At 38.6% G+C, this 25,048-nt stretch overlaps 1 protein-coding gene and 1 long non-coding RNA gene across 3 annotated transcripts; both read right to left on the minus strand.

Moving 5' to 3' along the window:
* Positions 1–797: 797 nt before the first annotated feature.
* LOC144660126 (uncharacterized) lies at positions 798–6,184 on the minus strand. The gene is made up of 2 exons (XM_078520686.1): positions 5,784–6,184; positions 798–1,736 (listed from the first exon to the last, which is right to left on the minus strand). Exons 1-2 carry the CDS (start codon positions 6,136–6,138, stop codon positions 1,438–1,440), a joined length of 654 nt encoding a protein of 217 aa, XP_078376812.1. The 5' UTR covers positions 6,139–6,184; the 3' UTR covers positions 798–1,437.
* Positions 6,185–13,484: 7,300 nt separating this feature from the next.
* Positions 13,485–24,351, minus strand: LOC144659943 (uncharacterized). Of its 2 annotated transcripts, none has more exons than XR_013571995.1 (3): positions 24,252–24,351; positions 16,598–16,814; positions 13,485–13,734 (listed from the first exon to the last, which is right to left on the minus strand). It is a non-coding gene; the product is annotated as an uncharacterized LOC144659943 (long non-coding RNA). The 2 variants fall into 2 exon arrangements; XR_013571996.1 differs by lacking the exon at positions 24,252–24,351 and adding an exon at positions 18,963–19,093.
* Between the last annotated feature and the right edge of the window lie 697 nt (positions 24,352–25,048).

Raw genomic sequence — 25,048 nt, forward strand, 5'->3', positions numbered from 1 at the left:
TCTATTCGTTTCCCTGTTAGAAGGAATGCCGGAAACTTCTGTATTCATTTGAACTTTTTGTTCCTTTTCCAGCGTCCATTGAGGTGAACTGTCAAGGACTGCCAAACCTGCCGTGCTTTTTGCCTGCTCTTTCATGTCGCCGACAATCCCGCGGAAACTTTACGGATTAATCATTTGATTTTGTCATCAATTTTTCCGGAATTTGAGGTGAATTTAAAGGACGCTTAAAGTAACTGTCGTTCATCTTTTACAACTGTTTCTTAAAGCAGTCGGTATGTCTGTTCTGGTAGTAGAAATCCTACTGCTTAGGAAAGATTGACTTTCTTGGGTCACGGTGCATGGATCTTCGAACTCTAAAAACGTTTGCCAAAACTCAATATAAATAACAGACAAAATACCTGTTCTAAACGTTTCGAGAAAATTTTACTGCAGTAGAAACCTCTTTTCTTTTGTGAACCGTTGCCGAAAAAAATAATTATAAAAATGTGCTGTATTTCGCGCTAGTTATCGTTCTCTTCGAGATGATATGGAGCTGTTCGGCCACTCCCTGTTGAAGCCATCCGAAACACTTCACAAAGGAAAATAAATTACCGCTACGGTTGCAGATGAAATGGATTGCTTCGTCCGGCCGTTTTAAGCCTAAATTCGTAGTTTGGTTGCAATTAAAAAGCTTCACTAAAACATTGTACTTATACGAAATTCTCTTATGAGGTTTTATTGCTTTATTGCTAACCACCCTTTTATATTTAAACTCTGAACCAAAATCGGCGCTTGGGTACATATTCTATAAAATTTTAGATCGATCAGAACCTACTGAAAATCGATTTATTGGCGTTTATTTTGAAATGATCTTTTACAAAAGAGAAGAGGGAAAACAGGCTTTGTTTGACGCGTATAGTTCACGAAAATACAACCATCATTTTGATACTGGAGTTGCTAACTGTTCAGTTCCGCTGATAAGTTCTTGCTTCAATAATGTAGATTTAACAACGCACGTACGAAACTGACACGAAACACTTGCTAAAAGATTACGATAAACTCGTCCATTCTTCCCTGTTCGTTCTGGAGCTAATAGATTATTTACAAAGTTATATGGACCAGCTTTGTAGCGCCCCAGTTCCGAAAAATGTGTTCAAATACTAATAATAGCAGACTTATAAAGACCGATCGACCGCGCATAAATGCCACGCTGTAAAAAATGTTTTCGCAGGCGGTATACTCCATAAAAATATTTTCCACACGGATAAAGCAGTCTTGTTTGAAAAACCGACCGTAATGAACTCTTTATATGTGCGAGTCAGTTTATTCAACGCTGTTTAACCTGTACATGTCCAATTTAGTTGCTAAATGCCGCCCAATCTTGGGCTCAAGAAGCAGAGCAAGTTTTTCCTTTTCAGGAAATTCTCCAGCAGTATGTTGTAGAGGTAAATACGTGAATTATTTCATATTAATACTTTTGGTGTTATCCTCGTCAGAACTTGTGCTAAGTCTTTTGGCCACGGGCGCTTTCTTTTCCAATCTTTTTCCCTTGACGCGTTTCCACTTCATACGACGGTTTTGAAACCAGACTTTAACTTGTCGCTCCGTCAAGTCCAAACTCACGGCAATTTCGTATCTTCTGAGCCTGGTCAAGTAATTATTCCTCTGAAATTCGTTTTCCAGTTCTTGTATTTGATGCTTGGTGAAAGCTGTTCTTTCTTTTCTTTTCTTTCCGGTGGATTTTCCGGTTTTTGCAGCTGCGAAAGCAACAAGAATAAAATTTGAAGCATAATCTATTGTCCCGCTGCACACCAGACTAACACCTACTTCTTTCTCATTCTTGTTTACTCTTAGAAATCAAAGAAAACGATAATTAGATTATTTTTAATATCAGTTAACCAGAAAATTAACCACACTGTAATAATTCAAAAACAATTTTTAAACCGATCTCCGTCGCGAAAGTAACCACAATTGGCGATTCCTTGATTCGGTTTTTCGTTATGTCGTTATGTTGACCTAGACATAAAGAATATTTCTTTTGAATTAACTAACGATTGTTTTCAAATTTCTTAAAAGGAAAACCTGCTGAATTTATGGAATTTAACATAAGAAAAAGGAATATAAAAAGGCATATTAGAAGAAAATTCTGGGAAAAGCAATGGCCACAGGAAATCTCAAAGCAGTTTTTGCGGATATCATGGACTCCAACATGACCCTGAAACTTTTGTTCTCGAGTCGGCATATGCAAGTGCTATTCTGTTGGATAAATTTACATGCATGATTCTTAGCCAAGTCATTCCCTTTATAGCTTTAATTTTGGTTGAATTCACTCACTGCTTGTTACGTCTACACAATCATATTTTTTATCCTTCTCCGAATGCTCCCTCGTCAATAGATTAAGGCGCACTTAGAAGGATTGGGAATTAACCGCGAGAGCTCCCAAACCAGAGGAGACTGTCGGATTTACAGAGATTACTCCAAGTCGAATCGTTCAAATGCTTTTTGAAAAAGAAAGGAAAAAGTTGGATGAAGCTACATTGTGCGGAAACCACTAGGGTAATGATATTAAATGCAGACAGGGTTTACGCTTTGCCCAATTTTTCAACATGGCGACCACGGTGTATCCTTGAGTGTGCACTTCATCTTTGCAAACCATCGCTTTACTTTCGGTTGCTGTAAAAACATCAACGGGTGATCATGCAAAGTGACTTTCGGTACCGATGTACTGCCTTATTTAATTAAGGATACCTTATATCACGAGGAAACTAACGCAGCTTGCAGCTATGTATTCCTTTGAAAATGTTCAAAGGAGAATCCGAAGTGACCTGTCATTGTTGAAGTCTTTTGTTTTACAGTCTCTGTCTTTTAGTTTTCCTGCCATTTAGTTATATCCGTCTCATTATGCAAATCAAAGGCTATGTTGAGGAATAGTGTAGGCTTGTGAACGCAAATATTGCTGTGAGCTGGACAAATTAACCTAAAACATAAAGTGCGCCGAATGGGGATTAACATCAAGAATGCTATTCATTTGGGCGTCTTTGATAAAGGGTTTCTAGTAAAATGGAACAGATTATGCTTCAAAAAAACCTTGTTTTAACTGTTACTTTTTCACAGGAAAGATGAAAACGTCTTGGCAAAAAGGGTTAAAAATTTTATTTAACCCTTGTGCATGAAATTCCGTGCAACAGCTATCGCATGGCATTTCTTGACCCTCGCGCTCTCTGCTAACGAAACACTCCCTATTCGGCAAGCTGTACAAGGGTATTAGTTTAGTGTTGTCATTTCAAAGAATCTCGTAGAACTTTGATACCCATTTATTGTTAGTATTCTTTAGGGTTTTGAACTTAAAAATGAACGATATAAGGTGAGGATAAATAGATACATTCAGCGAAACTACTTACAATAAATTTGTTCGCACTCCTATACTGAAGTAAGACCAAGTTTATTAGGGCATTAGCTGTTTTTGTGTTTTGACTTTGGTTTTACCTGACTTCCGCACGAGAGCTTTTTGCAGTATCCCTTATCGTTAATTATATGAAATAATCAATTAAAAATTGTTTTCAGCAGCGAAGTGAAATTTCAGTTGAGCTCGTCAAAGGTAAGAAGGGTACAATATCAGTGTTTTGTTGATTTTTATCAATAAATCTTTGTCATCAATTAGTCTGATTCATGTAAACCGGCTTCATGGTCTTCGCCAACAGGGACTTTTACATGAATTATTTCCATCTATGTAAATAAGTTGTTTTTAAGAGTTGTAAATGCTGCAATTTCTTTGTCATTTGTTTGAAATCTCTCTTATAAGAATGAACTGCAGACATAAATCGCGTAAAAACCGGAATCCATTGCAGTGACTAGAGAAAATATCTGCTGAGCAATTCATGATTCTCTCCAACACATTTGTTTTGTGACTAAAATTTAAATGATTAAAATAAACTCCAGGTTCACGACAGAAAGATTGGTCTGTCATGTTTCTTGCGCGGAGATCAAAGCCCGGACAAGGAGGCCAGGATGTAGGCGAGAGTAATTGAACTGGCAAAACGAAATTTTTTATGTATCCCATCCGAAATCAGTTTGTTGTAACGCATTTCCAGGTTGGAATTTCCCCGGGTAATTTCTTCTTCGTTGGGTGCTGGTGATCCAAGAACGACCGGTTTCTTACTTCATAGCTTGTCAGTAGTTTAAAAATCTCAACCCCGCTCGAGCCCACAACTATGCAATTATCTTGTTTGCTGTTATCGCAAGCTTTTATATTTTCTGCGGTTTAGACACGAGACTTAGAGGATGTTAACTTATTAGCTTTATCTTTTCCAAGTGGGTAAACCTCGTTTCTCAACAGCTAATCCATTAAGTCCTGTTAAGATTTTACCACCGTTTTCCCAACCAGAATTTTAATTACCACCCTCTTGTAAATGCCACACTTGTGAACAAGATCAATCTTGCAGAATTAAGATCACGCTAGGGGGCTAAGAGAGGACACTTAATTGTGTAGAAATGCATACAATTATTTTAATGGGAGTAAAAACTTAAATGCAGCAAAGTTAAGTGAGTATTAGAAATTCAAATTGAGCACTTTCACTTGTATCTACCCTTAGCCCGTCAGAAGTAACACCGAGATTTAAAAACATAGGGTCGATGGCGATTGCGTCTCTTGCTCGTTTGCTTGTCAAGAATATGGCCATGTATTTGCCCTTGAGAATTTTTGCGTGTACTTATTTCAAAACTCCGTCTAACTCCTCTTTAAAACTACACTCAGAAACGTATGTGTAAGTGCAGAGCAACGTTATGTCAAGTTAATCACAACTGGACTAAGAATTAAGCGATTTTGTCGGTGCATGGGAATCCAAGGGCCTCGCCTAAAGTGTAAATATAGTGGTTAACCAAGTATATTCCAAAGAGTTGCGAAAAGACATCAACATTCATAGTATTTTCTTATCATAATTGATCTGCAAGACTATTCATATATCTATTCATATTTGAGAGGATGAATTTATCAAGAGACACGCGATTCTCGAAGAAACAACTTCGTGGGTCAGTTTGAATCTATGTTGATCTTCTTCCATGCTTATCTTCAAGAATACCCTAAACAAGCTTGGCTATAACAAGTCTGAAGACAGATTCCAAGATCAATAAGTGATAGCTTATACCACCGACAGTAAATAATTTCATTTATGTACAAATTACTTGACGAAGAAGTACTTGACATTTATGAATGCTGCAGATCAAAGAGATACTAGCCTTGAAGATGTTCTGTAAGGAGGCTTGCTCTGTCCGCTTTTATAGATATTGCCTCGTGAAAAATTGCAGTGTCCTTCAACATTTTGTGCAATAGCATAAAGTAATGAAAGTGATTCCAAAACTCTATTGTTTGATTTAGCTATTTTTCATATGTTTCTTAGAGAAACATTATTTGAAGGCCTTATCTACCCTAGTCTAAATTTTAAAGTAAACTTTTCCAAGCTCTGGAAATTATTTCTACAATTGTCAGTAAATTCGGTGAATGTTGCTTTAGTAGTTGATAATGTAGTTTGTAGCTAAGTGGTAGAGTTACTAAGAAATATCTCGTCACACAGAAACTGACATTGACAGCAATGTGGAGAGTTAAACCACAAATTTTTGATTGTTTACCGTGTCTCGTGGCTGACTAAAGTATTGAGTCGTTTGTCATTTGTCCGCAGTGCTAGCGAGCTTTTGACCCAAGTGAAGTGCGTGGCAGTCAACGTGATAAACACTTCAAGTGCAGTAATAACACTTAAGGAGGGTGATCTTTAATAAACACCAATAAAAGCATCAGATAGTCTCATTACCTTGTTCACAACTCGGCAGTAGCTGCGCGGCGCCTTCCATAACTTGGCGCGAGTGCTCCGGATGATCTAGCGTGCTCGACTGTTGAGGAAGGTGGTGAAGAACTGGCGCTTCGTCTCTAGGACCCATCTCCATAAACCTTGGATCTCCATAGTGCGTGAGCGGCTGTGGAATATGGCTGTAGGAAGGCGAGCTACTCGGTGGATAGCTAGAAGCACTTGGATACGCGTTATAGGAGAAACGAGTAGGGGGGTTATAAACATAGGGAGGGTGGGATAATGGCGGCGGACTGCTGTGCGTTTCGTGTGGTGTAACAGGGTATGGTGGTCTGCTGTAGTTAAAACCTCGCGGGTACATGATGTCCCAACGTCGAGTTCGCTGTTCCTGGACGGTTCGATGTGCACGCTAGACGAGCACGGTTTGCAACGAGCGCGCTAAGAGGCACATTTATCGCGCAGTCGCTGCTTTGGTTGAAAGCGATACCCAGCCGCCACTTTTGAAAGTGTAATCGATATAAGTTATTGTCTGTCGGTGCAGTACTGCTAGAACTTTATCCCTCAGCATTCCTTTGCAAAGTATATTTCTGGAAGCGCGGCCTTTCATCGATCAGCTCCGAGGGAAGTGATTGGTTTCAACGGAAGATATTTTTCTGTGTAGAGGAGGCGAATTTTTGTCGCGTTTATATGGTCGGCTTGTCGAGAGCTCTCAGGCGACAATCAAAACAAACACTGGGTATAATCTGATAATGTCTCTTCCCTCGTCCCATCCTTTCATGTGCCGCGCTCTTTTCAGATGTTTAACGCATTAACGTTTACATAACTCTTCTCCTGTCTTGCTCTCGCATCGCTAAATCGTTCATTTACTTGGTGCTAATGCGTTTTTTATTCTCACATGTTAGTTTTATTTATCAGAAGTAAACTTATAGTAACGAATTGATGTTATGTGTCGCGCGCATGTGTAAAGTGCCACGGCGAGAACATGGCTGACGTATTCTATGCCGTGCGACGTGTTTTTTCGGAGGCGGCATTTGAACAAGACATTATAACACGTGATTTAACTCAAGGTAAACGTCACTTTCGTCTAAAACAATCTGGCTTGAAAGAGCCTTTTAACTGGAATTAATTTAATAACACAGACTAGAGGTTTTTGACGGTTTCTTGAAAGTTCAAACAGTTACATCAAATATGTCATGATACCGGATTAATTGTGCAATTATACACCGACCAGAGTTACGGACGGTCTTATTTTAGAAGGTGTAGTTATTATAGTAAAAGGCCTTTGTCATGAAAACTATGAAAAGACTCGTTGACGACTTGCACCTGAGCCCTGAAATTATTTTCCTTAAGTCACTTTAATTCCATGATCAGTTACACAATTTTTAGTGTTCATTTATGGACTTTCTTTTTTAACTATGTTTGAATTTCTGTAAGTACTTTTGTCCGAATTATGTTCGCCGATTGCTGGTTAACAATCATGTTCTAAGTGCTGCTTCCTTTACAAAATGGCCTTGTTGATAGAGGGTCACATAAACAACGCATTCATTGTGTGGACACAACATGAGTAAAACAATGGCTGAACTCGCTACCCACTTAAACTACGCTGGAAGCTCATAAATGGCGCGTCGAATCTCGGCATTCCGGGTCACTCTTCAGAAAACCAGAATTAATTTTGGGCGGAAAGCTTGTAAAATCTTGACAGACTCCTTATCTAATTGCTTTACAACTTTTTCAGTTTTAATTAAAAACGAATGGCATGTGTTAAAATCCTTTGATCATCACAAGATTGTATTTCATCAGCCCTTCATAAATTGATAGCCATCTAAAGCCACAGTTTCAACAAGCGGCAGTGTAAGTCCACGTATACGGCTTCGCGCCGCCTTCTCTATCCGACGCAATTAAGCATTTCCCACGGTTTTAATGTCTTCCTTATGTTAAGGAAAATTCTCCGCGTTTTAACAGGCACGCTGACTCTTTAAGGCCTCTTTTTATACACCTGTTTGGAAAAAAACGACTCAGACACTTAGTGTGTTAAGAAAACTTTCAGGACAAGAGAAATTAAATGAATACAAATATTTGGTTAAGGACTCCATAGAGCACACATTTTGTTTACAAACAAAACTAATAAAGCTGGATTTTCATGATCAAAAAAAGAGAGAAAATTATTAACTCAAATCACGGTTTAGATCTTCCAAGACTAGGCCGATCGAAACGCGAAAAATACAGTTCAAAAATCATACTTCCCTCAAGGCTTTCAAAACTGAACAAATATATATAAAAATATTAACAAGAAAATAAAAATACAGCAAATCGGATCGTCAGTCAAGTAAAGAAACCTGGAGATAAAAGAGTAATTAACAGTGTTTCTCTTTGGCACCCAGGAAACAAACAGAAGACGATATTTTGTGATAGCTGGAGAGAGTTTTTTTATCTGTCTCATTACGTAAACAAAAAACGCACTATGGAAGAAAAATGTCGGGCCGCATCATCTATGGTCTTCTATTGCCATTTCAATTGACCAGCGTGTGTGGCATAGCATGGATTAATGGAAGAGAGGACGAATACGCGAATCATGTTGTGGTTTCTTTTATCACCGCAGAACTTATGTAACCGAAAATGACGTTTATCGTGGTATATAAAATTAGCGTGCATAAAGGAGAGAGCGTACGTATACGACCTTTGATTCGTGTCCTTCTGAGAGATTACAGATATCAGCGCATAAGGTACATTTTGTTGCAGTTTTGCGACTTATCTGAAAGCAATAAGTTTAGATTAAGTCGGTAAAGATATATTATGTTTTTGATGTGTGCATGCCAAATGCGAATGCTTGAAATTCATGTTGGAAAGGTCTAAAAAGGCAATATCTTTTGGTCGAATTGAGGTGCGTTATGCAGTGCTCGTCAAATCATGTTTTGAAGTTTACATTATTTGGGTAAACTACATTCTTTATGGCGTTATAGTTTTCTTTAAAGTATGTATCGATGGAGTAATGTTTCTAACATGAGTAATTTCTGTAATTTAAATTATTCACAAGAACCAACTCTGGAAACATTAACTGATTGAGGAACCGCATTTGCGCGCATCATTTGAACCCCAGCAATCTTGTCCTGATCCTGGTTTTAAATCCCTCTTGTGTTGTTCACATACATTGCTACTGTGTTTTGTTATTAAAAGCTGAATTTGTAGTAAACAAATTGTTGGTAATACAGTAGTTATTTATCGTCCAGTAATCTTCATCTAGGATCACAAGAAAATAGTGTTTATTACAGCTAGTATTGTAATGGGCGAAAGAACTGGTTAATTTATTGCCATTTTCACGTCCATCAGCGAAGTTACCTGAAGTTTTAAACAACAACGACCGAGCTAAGTAGACCTATAGACTGTGCTGTAGTTAATAAAATGTTTCTAGTTAAAAGCTTTTAAAGCACGTTTGCTTAAAAGTGTCATTTGAAGTCGTTTCTATTCCCACAAAAACTGATGCCACTGAAATATTGTGGCTTCTTCAGTTAAAATTCAGTACTTATAATGCAAAGCTTTTCATACTGTGTCTAAAAAACGACTTTTAACAGCGCAGGGAGGGTATTACGAAGATATACACCTTCTGCGTTTCACCTTTTTGTATTTCTTATTTTCAAGATTCCAGAATTGCCTCTGACGAACTTTAAAATTTGAGACAGTGCGATTTATAAACATGGATGGACTGGACTTTGTGTGATTCCGACAATCCAGATTTTAATGCTCGGCTAAGTCAGATGTCGACAAAGGAAAGGCTGGAAAAAGGTCTTTCTTAAAAGAACACACTATTTATATAATGGAAAATGGCTTAAAAATCATTCCGTGATGGCAAGGAGACCGATGCACTGCGCCAGTCGAAGTCCTAGAAAGGACAGTGACTTGAAGTGTTCAAGATCATCATTTCAGTAGAATAGTGATCTTGCAGAACTCACCCGTGATAATTCAAGGCTGAATGCTTCCCTGAGTAGAAGAGCTCGTCTGCATGATCTTGGACTCTTAACAGTATTTGTAACAGGGAGGATCGTTTAATGCATACAGGCCTTTCTACGTAACTTTAGATAGAACAGTCCTTTGACGATTGTTTTGGAGTTCTGCCTTTAGGTTTTAAAGTACTTTTTTCAAATTACACTAAACGTGCTTAACTTTTTTAGCTCTGATATGCCTACTTTAAATCCAGGCTTTATTTCTATCTTATACAACTCTATTGCTGTTAAGCGGAGCTGCACCTCTGTTATATAGAACAATGTATTATACTTCTTCAACACTGAGTTCACAAAATAATAACAATAACATTCATCAAACGAACGGCAGTCAAACTTAACATCTAGATGAATTAAGTTCATGCTGTCCATATCAGTGAAATAGTACGAGTGTTGAATAACAGTTATTCCTAATCTTCTCCTCTATACAATCAGGTGTCATTTTGTCAGGATTTCAACAAGCAGTATTATTATGGAGGGCTTGTCATCAACTGCACTGGCACAGGAATAAAACTTAATTAAAAGAAGAATTTTTTGCTACATTTCAAGGTTTTCATTTAGTATTGTTAGGTTTTCATTTCGTATTATAGAAGTACTAATTGCAATCTGTTTGTCTGAACACAATTCTTAGAATAGCATATGCCTTGAGAAATTATTAAATGTTCTTGAAAATACAAGGATAAATACAAAATTCAGTCCGGCATAATAGATGGGTAACATTGAAGACACAACTTGTTAAACGAATTGGCTCCTACGGCAAATTATTAGCTATGACTCGTTTACCAGGCGAGCGACACGATTGGCGAAATTAAAAGGGGAGAAGATAGGTAGACCAGTCCATTAAGTTGTATACCAGTGAATCGACAGTGAAGTAAAGTTGGCTATACGTAGTTAAAATCAATGTCCAATGAAGACAGGGCCCAGCTTGAGGCCCTCTCGCCCGAATCACGATGAAGTGAGCAGCAGCAGTCAACTACGCCATGAACATGGGAGTCGCCCATGATCGATATCCTTTCATAACAATATTTTTACCAACTGCAAATTTGGATTTATTATAAACTGATGAAGAATCGGGTTGGACATGGAATACAATTGGCTAAATTGAACAATAATTCCATCAGCTTACAGTTTATTCTGTGTAAGGTCCAATATTTTCTAGACAATAAAAGAATCGTTCAATGATCCTTTTTCTTCTCCCTTTACCATTGTTAAACGTTCTATGCGGCTTTTCGCGATTTAATTAAAAATATTAAAAAATATTTTTCCAGGGCTGAGAGCCAAGCCAGCTTGCCCCAACTCAGGGAAATTGCTTTCGGAAGCCGATGTCGGGGCGAGGTTGTACCCGTGCCGACACGAACATTTGATCTAAACAATGCCGACTATTGGCATGGGAGACTAATATGTATGGCTTGATCATCATGCATGGGCTTGTGCGAAGCGAACTTGCTCAGTGGAAGACGTAACTAATAAAAATACAAATTTTACACGAGATTTTATGGCTTGTTCAACTTTGGAGAGCTGGCAGATGAGAAAAATATTCTTAGCTGGTTAATCGATTTGTAATAGCAGCTTTTTATATTTAGCTGTGCCATGAGAATCTTGCTGATACCCGCGATCTGTTTTTGCCATTAGCGCGAGAAGAAGAATATTGACTGCAAAATTTTTGGCTAGGAGAGTGAGACCGAAAGCTGGAGATACCCGAAAGATTGAGCCTGGGATCCCTTGGGGTGTGATATTCGTTTGGCTGGATCAGCAGCCATCTTCTGATACGCGTGACTTGCTTGACGCTCTGGTGCGCCTCACGTAGGAAAGCATTATAATTGAGTCACGCAATAGTCTGCTTAGGGCGCTGGGCGGGATGTGGGACGTCACATCTGATTGTGACAGCCGTGTCAATAGTGGCTCACATCATCTCTTTACGAAATAGTTACTGGCTTACAAGTGTAACAAAAATGCTCAAAATTCATGATATTTTAATTTGCTGTCGCAGGAAACTGGTAAGAGTCGTAGGGGAAAATCCAATCTTGAAGAAACGACTGAGCCTGCAGTTTCCATTTCTGAAGTTTAGTTGCTTAGCAACATTTCAGTAATCTTAGAGAATCTAAATTTCGATATGGCGGGAAGGAAGGGAAAGAAATTTAAGCTAGATCAAGCACAGGGAGACCACAACAGTTGAGGAAGTGAATAAATTAATAAAAGAATATTACTCACGTGGCTCCATCGTTTCCAGTACTCGTTTTGTTTTTCTTTATGCGCAATCGATAGACACGACAGCACTGTTGTTTTATGTTGACTGAGCTGTCTTGTGCGCGGGCGCATCTCAGATATGCTCATTTTCTCACTTTATAATATTATTATAAAGTGAGAACAGTGCTGTCGTGTCTATCGACTGCAGATAAAGGAAAACAACACAGGAACTTCAACACATGAAAATTCTTTATCAATTTATTCAATCCCTTAACAGTTGTGGTCTCCCTGTGATGCTACTCTCCAGACGTTTCGGCTGGTAATGAAGCCCTTTTAGTTGAAAATTTATTAATGTTTTGCACGTGTTTTAAACGAGCTTGCTAAGAGTGTTACGTCTGAAGTTTAAAAAACGAATTGCGAGACTCCTGCGATTTGAATTGTGGACCTCTGGGATAGTGATGTGGTCGTTTCGGGGAGGGGGCCAGGCGGGGGGGGCGGGCCAGGGGGCGGGGGCCGGGGGGGGGGGGGGACGGGGGGGGGGAGGGGGGGGACGAGGGGGGGCCCCCGGGGGGGGCGGGGGAAGGCAGGGGGGGGGAGGGGCCACGAGAGGAAGGCCGAGCACAATCGTCGGGCAGGTTGTGGCGTTGGCGTGGCTTTCTAAAGGACAGCATACACGAGAGGACAGGTTCGTGCAACAGGTCCCTTTGTGTAAACTACACGTTTGTCATAACAACAAGTCGCAGGGACCAAAATTTTTGCCCCTTCGACCTGTCCCACAAATTCAAACTGGTTTGTTATTTCGCCGAAGATTACTTCGACATAATTTCCTTCTTCCTCCAAAATATCTTTTTTGTAAGAGCTATTCGATGGTTTCGAAAAACTACTCGATTCAGGGTTAGTAGACAAGTTCTCATTCTCATAATTGCTCCTTTGCGGGACTCAAATGAGCGTAAACACAGTGTGACGTCACATGTTAGAATTTCGCGCTTAATTCGGACCCAGTCCTCGAGACATTTTTGAATGAAAAATAGCCAACTTTCGGTGCTTGCAAAACGGACAATTGTTATCGTATGATCCTTAAACTTTGGAATTGTGTATTTCAAAAAGAAAACTTTTAAATCTTGTAGAAAAAAATTCGTTTCATAGGCACTTTAAAGGGACAAGTACCCGGAGCTAAGTCCCGTCGTGTAAACTCTTCTTCAAGGGACGTGTTGCATGGACAAGTGGGAGAGACTTGTTCCCTCTCGCGTGTGCCGACTTTAACAAAAATCGTAGTAAAATAAAACCAAGGTTGCCATGTTATTGAGCCAATGGAGGATATAAGGGTGCTTAAATTAAATTGGCTTTAAGAGGCACATGTTCAATCCACTGCAGCGACCTTTGTTCCTCTGCAACGCCGAGACCGAAACCAAAAGGATGTCCCGTTATTGTACCGTAACCGGTCCGTAGAAGGGGTAGGGTCGTGGTGAACATCGCTAGAATGTAGTATAAAGACAAGCATAAATTAAACAAAATGAAACTTCGATGACATAGGATGAAGGTTTAATGAATCTGTATAACTTACTGTGTTTAATAGTGTCTACAGGAAAAAAGTTGTTCAAGGCAATTTATGAGTAGAATTAAAATTATGATAGTTTCCTGAAACAATACATGTTTGATAGCAACTCTGTTAGAATCGAGAATAATGGAGGTTTTCGCCTTCAATTTCAAGCTATGCCTCTCTTGTAAGAAACTCCCATTTGTCGTCAAAATTACGAGCTTCGGTTTCTTGATTACTGCAAAAACAAGATCACAATACAATATAATAAATTATTAAATACTAGCAATGGTATATTACAATTCTTGCGTTTTGATTGGTCAACGGGCAATGGTATACGAGCTCATATATCATTGACCACAAATATGGTAGCCGATTTGCGTCAACGAAAACAGCTTGGAAGCACATATTTTGCAAATCTTTGGGCGTTTTAAATAAAACAATTATTCCGCTCGCGCCTGTTGGCTGATGGGATCGTTATAGCCAACGCATAGCCAACGCGCGCTCATGGAATAATAGGTGGTCTTCACTGTCACGCCGCGAAAAAATAAATCCAAAACTATTGAGTCAAAAAAAATTTAAGAATATTACAGATTAAAGAAAACTATTATATAAACTACTTGCCCAAGTCTCAGGTCTGTACGTTATTCCGTACTCGAGTTATCCGTCAAAATGTTTCACGCAAATTTAGAGATCACAGTATGGAAACGCCATGTTGGAGTCCAACCGCTTGGGCTCCAACATGACGGCCGGAAATCAACGAAAACATCTTGCATTAATTGCTACAAAAAGCGGTCAGATCACCCTCATGAACGAGTTAACATTCACATAAACACTTCTTGCAAAACCTCAACTGTTCCAGATTGTTAAAAACTGCAGGATGCGGCATTTTTTAAGAAAACGTGACAGCCTCCTGGCGGCCATCTTTGATCTCGTGTGGCGTGAAACTACGAAATTTAAAATGCTCTATCTTAAAGACGCCAACTGCTATCGAGCTAAAAACCTTTAGCAAGATATATATTACGGACGTCTAAAAGTCAGTGAAGGATAAAAACTCAGGGGCCTTGTAATTCAGCGTTTTAGAATTTTTATGTTAAATATTTAAGTGGATTTAAGATTGGAATAAAATATATAACATTCTGCCTCCTCCGCAGGCTCTCCAGAGCCGATTGAGGGCGGATTCTGACAGTCTGATAAAGAGTCGCGAGTGGGGGAGGGGGGGGGGGGTGTTTCCTTTCGCCCCCGCTTTCCTCAACAATTAACTAGCATTTCTCCCAACGATCGCGAGCGACTGGGGACGAGGCAGTATAACATTGGTTATGGTAAATATAGAGACTAAACTGGTCTGGTTCATAAATGACCACGAATGACCACGGAAAAGTACGAATGCCCGCGAGTAAACACGAATGATTATCAGGAAATACAAATCAGTACGTTAAATGCGAGTTAACACGAATGAGCAAACGTAACGGAGGCCAACCTTGAGTACACTCGACGAAATAACCTCGAGTAACCGACATAATTACCGCAAGTACGAGTTACCATACCATAACAAGCAATGGTATAGAGCGGTTTTCACTTAAGGGTCGAAAGAAATTTGCGTTTGCTTTGGTATAACATTACTACGCTTAGTGATTGGTTTAAAAATCTCGCGCTACATTCTCTGCAAATCAGAACTAAAACCAAAAGCAATCGTGAATCGCTAGCGCACGTTTTGCCGCGCTTCGCGCTTGCGACATGTGTTGCTACGAGTTTTGATTGGCTCACTGGATTGTCTGCGTCCTTTGTGATTGGCCAGAGTTATTACTTTACTTTTGGTTTTCCGACATTCAATTGAAAACTGCTCTACAGCAATTGCTGAGTTTTTATTTGTTTACAGACCATAAAATAGTAGTTGTACGCGTCAGCGAGAACAGACAGGGAGCTCAAATCTTGCAATTCTTTGCTACGCGCCTTGTTGGCTATCTACCATCTCATATCCAACACGCGCTCATGGAATAATCGTTAAATAAGTATCCACGCGCGAGTATCCACGAATGATCTCGACATATCCCGAACAATCCCGAGAGACCTTAACGACCACATCCACGATATCATATCGACTAAATACAAATTACTGCGAATGACAGGAACGGAGAATAAGACTTCGCCATGCAGTTATTCAGTCAAACGCCTTACTTCATTATTTTCTTACATGGTCGCTTGTTATCATTATTTTTCATCGACTTGTGAGCATTCGAGGCTACTCGTAATCACTTGTAATCATTCGCGGTCACTCGTGGTCACTCAGGGTCTCTCGCAATCATTCCTAGGCGCTCGAGTTCACCACTCATAATTATACGTGGTCACTCACCATTCGAGGTCACTCGTAATCGATCGTGATCATTCGAGGTCACTCGTAATCGATCGTGATCATTCGAGGTCACTCATAATCGATCGTGATTATTCGTGATCACTCGTAATCGATCGTGATCATTCGCGGTCACTCGTAATCGATCGTGATCATTCGTGGTCACTCTGTTTTCGCAGGCTAACTAGTAATCGATCGTGATCATTTTTGGTCACTGTAATCTTTCGTGTCCTCGTTGTGTTTTGAGTCTGTATTTGTATATTGGGTCTCGTAATCATTCGTGATCACTCGTAATCGATCGTGATCATTCGTGATCACTCGTAATCGATCGTGATCATTCGTGGTCATTCGCGGTCAGTCGTGGTCAGTCGTCCCCCATCATGGTTCTTCGTCATCGTCACTCGTGTTTTTTGAGAAGCTTAGTTTAGGGTTTCAGTCTATCTCCATACAAAAGGGCCGTAACTAGCAAGAGGCAAGACGAGGCACTTGCCTGGTCTAGATTTTCACCCAAAATTTAAAACAAAATATGTTTTGTTGGGAAAAGAATCCCCAGTTGAACGAGATGGGTTTTTCTCAAGAAATACCTCATGAAAAATGTCTCTGAAAGAGTTTCAGAGCTTCTAGATTTCTGATTTCCCTGGGTCCCCGAGCAACATCTGGCCTCGTCTATGGCAAAGGTCTGACTATGGCCCTGTACAATCACCGCCTACTTAGTTTCAGTTATGACACAATTTAAAACGGATACGCTTACCTAACGCTTTCCATGCTGGCTAATCGATCTTTCAAAAACTCGGCGCTCGTTCTCCCTCTCTTGCGACCACCGCACCGTCGGCCGATTCTTTTGTTCCCAGCTCTAATGCAACCTGCATTTGCTGTGTATTCAGTTGTAAGGCTCATCACTATAAACCAGATCATCAAAACGGAAAGTAGAGTCGTTCTATCCATGTTATCGTTTCCCTGAAAAATGCCTGATTAAAAGAGGAGGAAATACTCAATAAATTTGCCTGCTGGAGAGGTGAACGCCTCCGCCTCCTCGGCTGAGGAAGGTCTTTGTAAGGGATTAACCGTACACTGGTCTAATATTTGACCGTATTTACTCGTCAACTGTCAAATAAGGGTAAATTGTTCCGTCAGCGGTAAGAGTTCTTGAGTAGTCATTAATCTCAGATCTATTATTTTGACAGTTCCTATTAAAAACATTGTGCATAATTCAGTTAGCTTTATCTTTACCTATTTTACATGGAAGAGGAACCAGCACAAGAATCATCCTCCTTGTATGGAGACCTGTGGGACCAGGCGACGCAAGTCAGCCAGACGTGATGGTGGGCCCAGCAGATCATCCTAGCGGAGGACCCCCAGAGGAGGTCCAGCGAGGAGATCCAGCGGGGCGCCCGAGAGGGGGGGCAGGAGACAGCCAGGACCCACATGGGAGGATGATCTGTGAGGATCATCCTCTTTCCATGTAAATGGTTTAACATTTAGCTGTGTGAAAGGCAATGTGCCTTCACCCCGGAGCAAAGTTTTTAATTGGTGTTTTGTCACCTTTCCGGGAAGTATCATTCTGTCTGTTTGCCTAAACTGTCACCTTGCCCTGATCATGAGAATAAAGATTTTCATTCTGCTCAGTCAGTAACTGTTTTTTTTTTTACTATATTTAGTGAGCACAGGTGGCCCAACTGCAAGCTAGCGATAAGGAAGTTAAACGAGACTCTTTCTCGTCACTGAGTCTCAATTTATTATAAGGGTTTGTATGGGAACGGGACATTTTTGATTCTGATGGCATAAAGTCGAACGTTCTATGAATAAAATTGACTTACATTGTTGCTGTGTTATATTCTTTGTTGTTTGCCAGCTCTTTTTTTACTTTTTTGGTAAATTAAAGGGAGACATCTCATCAAAGGGAGTACATCTCATCCTGCTTGCCCAGGTTAAAATGTACTCGGGGAGGGAGGGTATGATCTAGCCTGAATTTCAGGCCTCTCTCTCTCTCTCTCTCTCTGGTCGCCTGCTTCCTCTTCTCGGGAGCATGCGACCAGAAAGAGAGAGGTCTCAAATTCAGGCTTAGGCCCCGTCCACACTGACCCGGGTAAATTTGAAAACGGAGAAATTTGAAAACGCCGCGTAAAATGTTTTCCGTCCACATTAACCCGGGTAAATTTGAAAACGATACGCTTCATTAGTAAGTAAAAGTAAAAGTAAAGTCTTTATTTAACGAGGGTAGCACTAAAATAACATAAAAAAATACTAACAAACCAGTGGCCCTCTAAAATTATTTACAATAAAATATAAAAATACACTATTTCACGCTCCAAGTCCAAACGCTCATTGGTGAGCGTTTTTGAAAAGCGCCGTTTTCGGTGACCGAAAACGCCGTTTCAGTGTGGACGGTTGGCCTAACCGGAGAAAAAAAAGATGGGTTTTCAAATTTACCCAGGTCAGTGTGGACGGGGCCTTAGTATGATCCCAGGAGAGTTTAGTAAAGTGATTTCGGCGAGTTGTCGTTTTCCGACGATTCGGCACGTTGATAAATACTTGAAAGGATTACCAATCATTATATTATTTATACCATTAATTTTTGCATAACGAATATACTACAACTGAGGGAAATATTCATTGATACACGTGCACGGAATTGTCGCGGAACGAAAACCTAAAACCTTAAGACCGGCCAAATTGTTTCGGGTTCAAAATTTTCAAAAAAAATTCAACCGCAATTTTTCCTCGGGTCAATATAGTTGTTGAAATGGTCTGAAGAAATTATTTAAGGTTTATGTTTACTTTTGCAGGTGTTATGCGTGTATTCGAGTGGCCTTCCAAGTTTATCTTAGAGAAAAAGTTGAAATAGAAAAATAAGACATGAAAAATCGCAGCAAAGGTCGGTTGAAACATTGTCTTTTTGTGAATTAAACTGAAAATACTACCGCGTATTGCGAATAAAAATTGGCAGTAACCTTTTCGATCAGTTATAACATCCCACAAGACTACTTTTTGTTAAGGCAACGTTTTCTAAATGTATTCTTTGGCGTGAATCTCATATGGTATTTTAATTTTTCTTGAGATCGCAATTTGACCCTGATTTAGGTTTTACTGTAGTAGATCCTTCCCAGTTCACTTACCTTTCACAAGCCAAACTTATGCGACGCTAACACCGCGCAAAGATCCAGAAAATTAGTAACACTAATGATAACGGTGTTAAAATAGATATTTTTTACAGCCGGAGGGCTCGAAAAAATGCACTTATCTCGACAATACTTTCAGACTACGTGGCTCTGTTTAAAGAAAAGTTAGATTAATTATTTAATTAAAATGATAAGGGTAAACGTTCAAAAATACCAATTATGAGATTTCCTTGTATGTAGCTTTAAAAAACAGACTCGTCAAATAAAAGCTCCTAAATTTTCGACGCGTCAAGACTCCGCAATTTATTTCGTCTGTTATTTTGACGGGCAAATGTCGTGAAAGCAGTCACAAATTTCTGACAGAATGGCGAAGAATATTTTTAAGATTAATTAGAATTTTAATTGGACCACAAATGAGTATATTGCGGTAATAAAATGATGTAGTTAAGGCTCATATCCCAGGGGGGGGGGGGGGTACGAGAACATGACGGGGAGGTCCGCGATTTTGGGTTGTTACACCCTCGGTTTGGGAAGAGATCTGTCATGTATTTAGGACAAGTGTTGAGAAAAATCAGATCGAGGTGCGGTGTATTTTGGGGTAGAAATTTGTGCCAGGATTGGGGTGTAAAATTTCAGGCTCATGTATTTGGGGCATATGAAGCTCCGTCGGTCCCCCCGTCATGAAAGCAAGACCCCCCTGGGGCCATATAGGCGATTCAATTATCTGGATCACCGCTTCTGGCGTCCGCCTCTGCATTGTTTCGCACCATTAGTCATGGTCACTCTTGGTCTCTCACTTGTAATTGCTTATTTTACTTAATAACGAAAATATCGATAGCCAGCCAAACCCTTGGAACTAGTATGGGAAATCAGATAAATTGATCAACGATTTGCAACAGGGAGGCAGTTTGGACAAAAAAATGTAAAAATAAGTATCAGTACTTTTCTCACACTCTTTATAAGTGTTAAGAAGCCAAATACTTCAAGTTCATTAAGAAACCAAATACTTTTATTCGACTTTTTGATCAAAGGTCGTTTTTGGCAAGCTGAGGTTAGCCGACACACCTTTCCTGTTTGCTCAGAAACTCTACGTTTACAAAAACACCTCATCTGTGAACATGTTTTTGTCTTTCTTGCAACCTTGGCTACAACTTTCCTTAATTAGAACCAAGGTTAACTTTGCCTTAAAATAGGCGTATTTTTCTAGTTTCGATTGGTTAATCTTTGCTTGCCTTAGGAAGTCAGCTGCTTACGCTTGGGATGTGCATTCGAGTACTTTGTTTTTAGCCACTTGGCTAAGGCTTGGCTGTCGTTCCAAAAGATTGCTCATTGTAGAAAGTAGTTACTTAGCTTGTTGGTTTGCTAGTCTGTTGTTTGCTGACCATTAAAGAAGAAAGCTTGAAGATTCTCGTTGCCTTCCGTGGTGTTCAAGCGAGTGCTCTTTAAACATAAGTGTAACCGATACCTAACGAACCTAAGATGTAACAATGAATAGCGGTTGCAGCTCAACATATAAAGTTAAGGAAATTCAATTCCCTGGCATAACTCGTATTAGGATTCTCTTGGTACAAAGAATCTGCCAGTATAACGAACATCCCGGCATAACGTTACCGAATCTCCCGGTATACTTCATTCTTACTAATTTTCCCGCATACTTAATTTCGCGAAAATCCGGTAGCCGAATTTTGCGAGTATTAATTTTAGAGATTGCAAGAAAAATTAGAACAAAAGTGTATCAAATTTTGCGATTTTGTCATTGTTTTCTGAATCAGTCGTTGATGACTAAAGAACTACTGGAAATATACAAAGGTCTGGTTCAATTTAACTACAAGGTGCCTGCAAACGGAAACTTTAGCCGGTGACTGTACTAAAGAGGTTTTGGCCGATTTACAAGCTAAAGAAAACGGTAATCAGAGGAAGGGTGCTAGTGGAAAACAAGATGGAAAGATTTTTTCAAGAAGGGATAGTTGCAGTTCCAGACATTTGAAATTTGTATTGCCTTGATACAAAAATGGTATTAATTTTCGCGTGTTTAAATTTCGCGTTTTTTTTTTTTTTCGCGCGTATTAAATTTCGCGATTATTTTAAAATTGCGAAAATTTGTACCCGCGAAAATTAGTAAGAATAAGGTAATTACAAAGAACCTCCCTGAAATGAAGAATCTCCCAACTTAAATTTCCAGTAACAGCCCCATCTCATGATCCCGTGAAACATATAGTTTATAACGAATTGTACCGGATGTCACCGAGCTTGCTCGTTCTATCAGGGTTGAATGTGTAGCTAGTGAAATTCTACCTAACAATAAAATGCAGGTGAAATTTGTGAAGAATTTATTCAACTAGTGAAAATTTTCTAGCTTGATGTATCCCCTGGCACCCAATCAGTAGCTCAATAATAATTAATAACATTAAACACTAATTTATATAATTTGTCACGGAAAGATAAAACATGTTTAAGACAAGAAAATTATGCAAGTGAGAAAAAGGAAAAATCATATCATCATATGACACGCGACATAAGTAGCCTGAAAAAGAGGACATTATTTTGATGAAACTTTATACTGAATTTTAAAGAAGCAGTAAAAATGTTGAAACATTTTTCGAACTTATCCAAACAAACATGAACAAAGCAAACCTTTTGACCGGATCTTCTGCTACTTGAGTTTATTCAAACACGTGTTTATGTCGCAAGCTGTACATTAGCCAGTTTGGATATTTTAACTGACTAATATTAGTTTTAAGCGTTATTCCAAATCCTTTTCTGTTACGTTTAATGTTTATCCCATTTGAGTACTATTTTTAGCAACAGTTTAATTCAACAAATGCAGCGATTTCTTGAAAAATTGTTAATTTAAATTCACGCTGAATTAAACTAATTAAAAAAATAGCTTTAGCAGTTTCAGTCGAGATCACCAAAATCAATCTTAAAATCAAAGAAATTTCTTAAAACTTCTTATAATTAAATAGTCGCTAAATATTGGGTGGTCCGAATTGCTAAATTTGGCATCGCCCAGATTTAAAATAAAAAATTCACCCAGGTCGATTTAATGCATCGAAGCAACTTTCTTCGAATTGATAAGACGGAAATACTATTGTATACAATGGCCAATGTCATGATCCTTATTGAAAAGCTAAGAATTGAAAGGTATACACGAGTGAGAAAGTTCCGTTGGCAATCTTAGTCAATAGCTTTTCACTGCACTTGAGATCATTTGTTTTGAACAATAGCCCATCGGATTAGAGAAAGATTTGATCAATGAGACGCTTCCGCGCTTTGTCCGTGCTTTTCAAGGTGAATTTTGTTGGATTCTTAACCTTGTCGTCAGATTTAAATGCGAAGTAACAATGTTTTATTTTAGTCTCAAATTTTTAAAGTCTCACTTTTTAAAAAGCAACCATAAATTTCAGGAAGATAAACTATCTGTAGCTGTTATCTACTAAATGTGGCAATAAGCAAGAACATAATTGAATAACTGGAAAATTTCGACGCACCAACATTCTTTGCTTGTATCCATTTTTTTTTTTTTTTTCGATTTCGTTGAAAATTATTCAGATCAGGAATTGAATTTATTTTATTATAATTCATAAGTCGTGCTTTGATTTGCTAATGGCTTTACACTTATATTTACCAGTGGAACATGAATCTACAACGAAATATGAATATTAGCTACAGTTTGTGTCAAAAGCGTTTGATTTATGTAGACGAATAATTTGGACCGACCTGGTTCGTTATGGCTTGTTTTTTTACCCCAACAACGAAGGCAGAAATGTCTTGCCCGACATTTTGAAAGGTTGTTTTCGCTACATTTGAAGCACAGTAATATAAACAAAATGTGACAGGCCAAACCTTATGTCCGTTTTCTTAAGTTTACTTTTATTTTAGAAAACATAACTGATATAAATGACAAGAGTTTGTTTTAAATGATATTCTACAGCTACAGTATTTGAAAAGTTTGTTTTATTTCACGTTAAAGGACTAGTGGTTTTGGCTCGATGTTTTACCTTTCTTCGGCAAAAGCCGGTTAGTGGAACTGAACGGAAACTTATTAACATCAAATATTCTCCTTCAATGGTTTTGAAATAAATTTCTTTTTGAATAAGCCCTTTCGATCTAAAAAACATCCCCTGGAGATGGACATATGTAGGATGAATTTTGACACTTGTTCAATTAAAGAAAACTCCTGCAGTTTGCGGGACTGACATAACATAAAGACGACGATGAAATTTAAAGTAAAGACATCAATAGCAAGGTTATTATCACAAAGATGATAACAATTTAGAGCAATTCTCTTTTTTGCATTTTGCAGTAATTAAAACGTTACAAAAAAACGATCAAGGCTGAGCAAAGAGCTACATGAAATTCACAACGCATTAAAATGGCTTTTGGATCACGTCAAATGGTTTTCCTCGGTTTGAAAATTAAAATAGATAGAAGCGAATTGGCAAAGGTTTTACTGATTTATCCTATAAACGTTATTTAATAATAAAAAACGACTGACGATACTTCTTGATTTAAGTGTGAACTTGAGAAATAAATTTGTCGAAACGTATGTTATCAACGTCTTGTTAATTCAAGGCAGTTCAAACAATATTAGTCGAACCTTCGCCGTTATCAAAGAACATTTTCACGTTGCGTTTAGTTCTACAATGAATTTCACATTGATTAAAATAAAAATTCATAGTCTTTACTGCCCCGAACAGCTTGGTAGTTAAGACAAAATAAATATATATTTGTATAAATTCGAAAGAGAATGTTTATCAAACTTTAATAAAGCGAGCAGTTGGTTTTGATATTTGTCGCCGAAGCAGTCAAAAACAAAAATTGAAAATAAGGAAGAAAGTTTTTAAAAAAACCTATCGGCATTTTTACTGTGATATACGTGAGTTTTTTTACGCAGTTTATTGAAGACGTAGTTATAGTTAAACTAAACCAACATACATTGGGAAATATGTAACTTATTTTGCCGCATGCTACACAGCAAAGGGCCAGATCGGCGGGGAACTTAAGTGGGACGAATTTTAATTGTTACGTTATTTGTTGAATTGTAGTCCCCTTCTTTGTAGCTTGGGACAAAATATATAGATTCAACTGTAAAATGGCATCTGTACAATTAAACTGAGTATAAGAAGTTTGACTATATTTGTACTGTTAGCCGAGTTGTAAGGGGCTTTCTTCAACAAAGAACCCAATTAAACTACGTTACTCAAAAGCAAGCTTACAATTAACGAGATACGAAAAACTTGCCAAAAACAGAAAATTGGTTTAAACTTAGCTACAAACGCTTACCTTTTTAGCTGTTAGAAGCGTTTGAATCTTTGCGATACCGAGACGTCTGTGAGCAGTGAATGAAGCTTGGCTCAATGTTTACCGCCAGTTAAAATCTTTCTTTGATTTCAAAAAAGTAAACAAATTAGCCGCGTCAGCTGTCCTTGTTAACATGCCCCTAATGGCTTCACTTCCGTCGATGTTTAATGCACGCATATTGTTGAGGTTTGATTTCCTCGTACACTATTGTTCCTTGCGAGGCCTGATTGTTTGAGCGAAGTAGTTCCTACGCATGAGGAAGTTACACTGGCAGATAGTACAAGATCTTTGTTTGTTACATCTCATATGCGCGAAATTCCGGCTATTTTGTTTCATCAAACAAAATAGATCGACCCTTAAGATTGGAGGTTGTATGAAATTGTCGCAAATGACTACTAAGTCATGTTCAAGTAAAAACAAATGTTGTAGAGCAGTTTCAATTAATTGATTAAGTTCGTTGAATAGGTTTTGTCGCCTTAAGTGAAGAACTTTTCTACACACGCATTACGGATGTTATTTAAAAATAATATTAACAAAACGAAATTAAGGTTTTTGCCCCAAAGCCTTACACTTACAAATTAATGGAAGTTATTGCCAATAAAACGAACGACATCGTTTGCACGAATATTTCTCGTTTATGTTATGGTCAGGTTTTAATCAAACTTTGCTGCTTGTACTGTATATAAAGAATATCATTTATCGCTCCTGTTTTGAAGCAGAACTCTGATTGAACATTTCTTTTCAGTTCTTGCCGACAAAGTCACAACAAAATTCAAATT

The sequence above is a fragment of the Oculina patagonica genome, chromosome 7 (assembly GCF_052425735.1).
Source record: "Oculina patagonica isolate OP01 chromosome 7, crgOcupat, whole genome shotgun sequence".
Classification (NCBI taxonomy): domain Eukaryota; kingdom Metazoa; phylum Cnidaria; class Anthozoa; order Scleractinia; family Oculinidae; genus Oculina; species Oculina patagonica.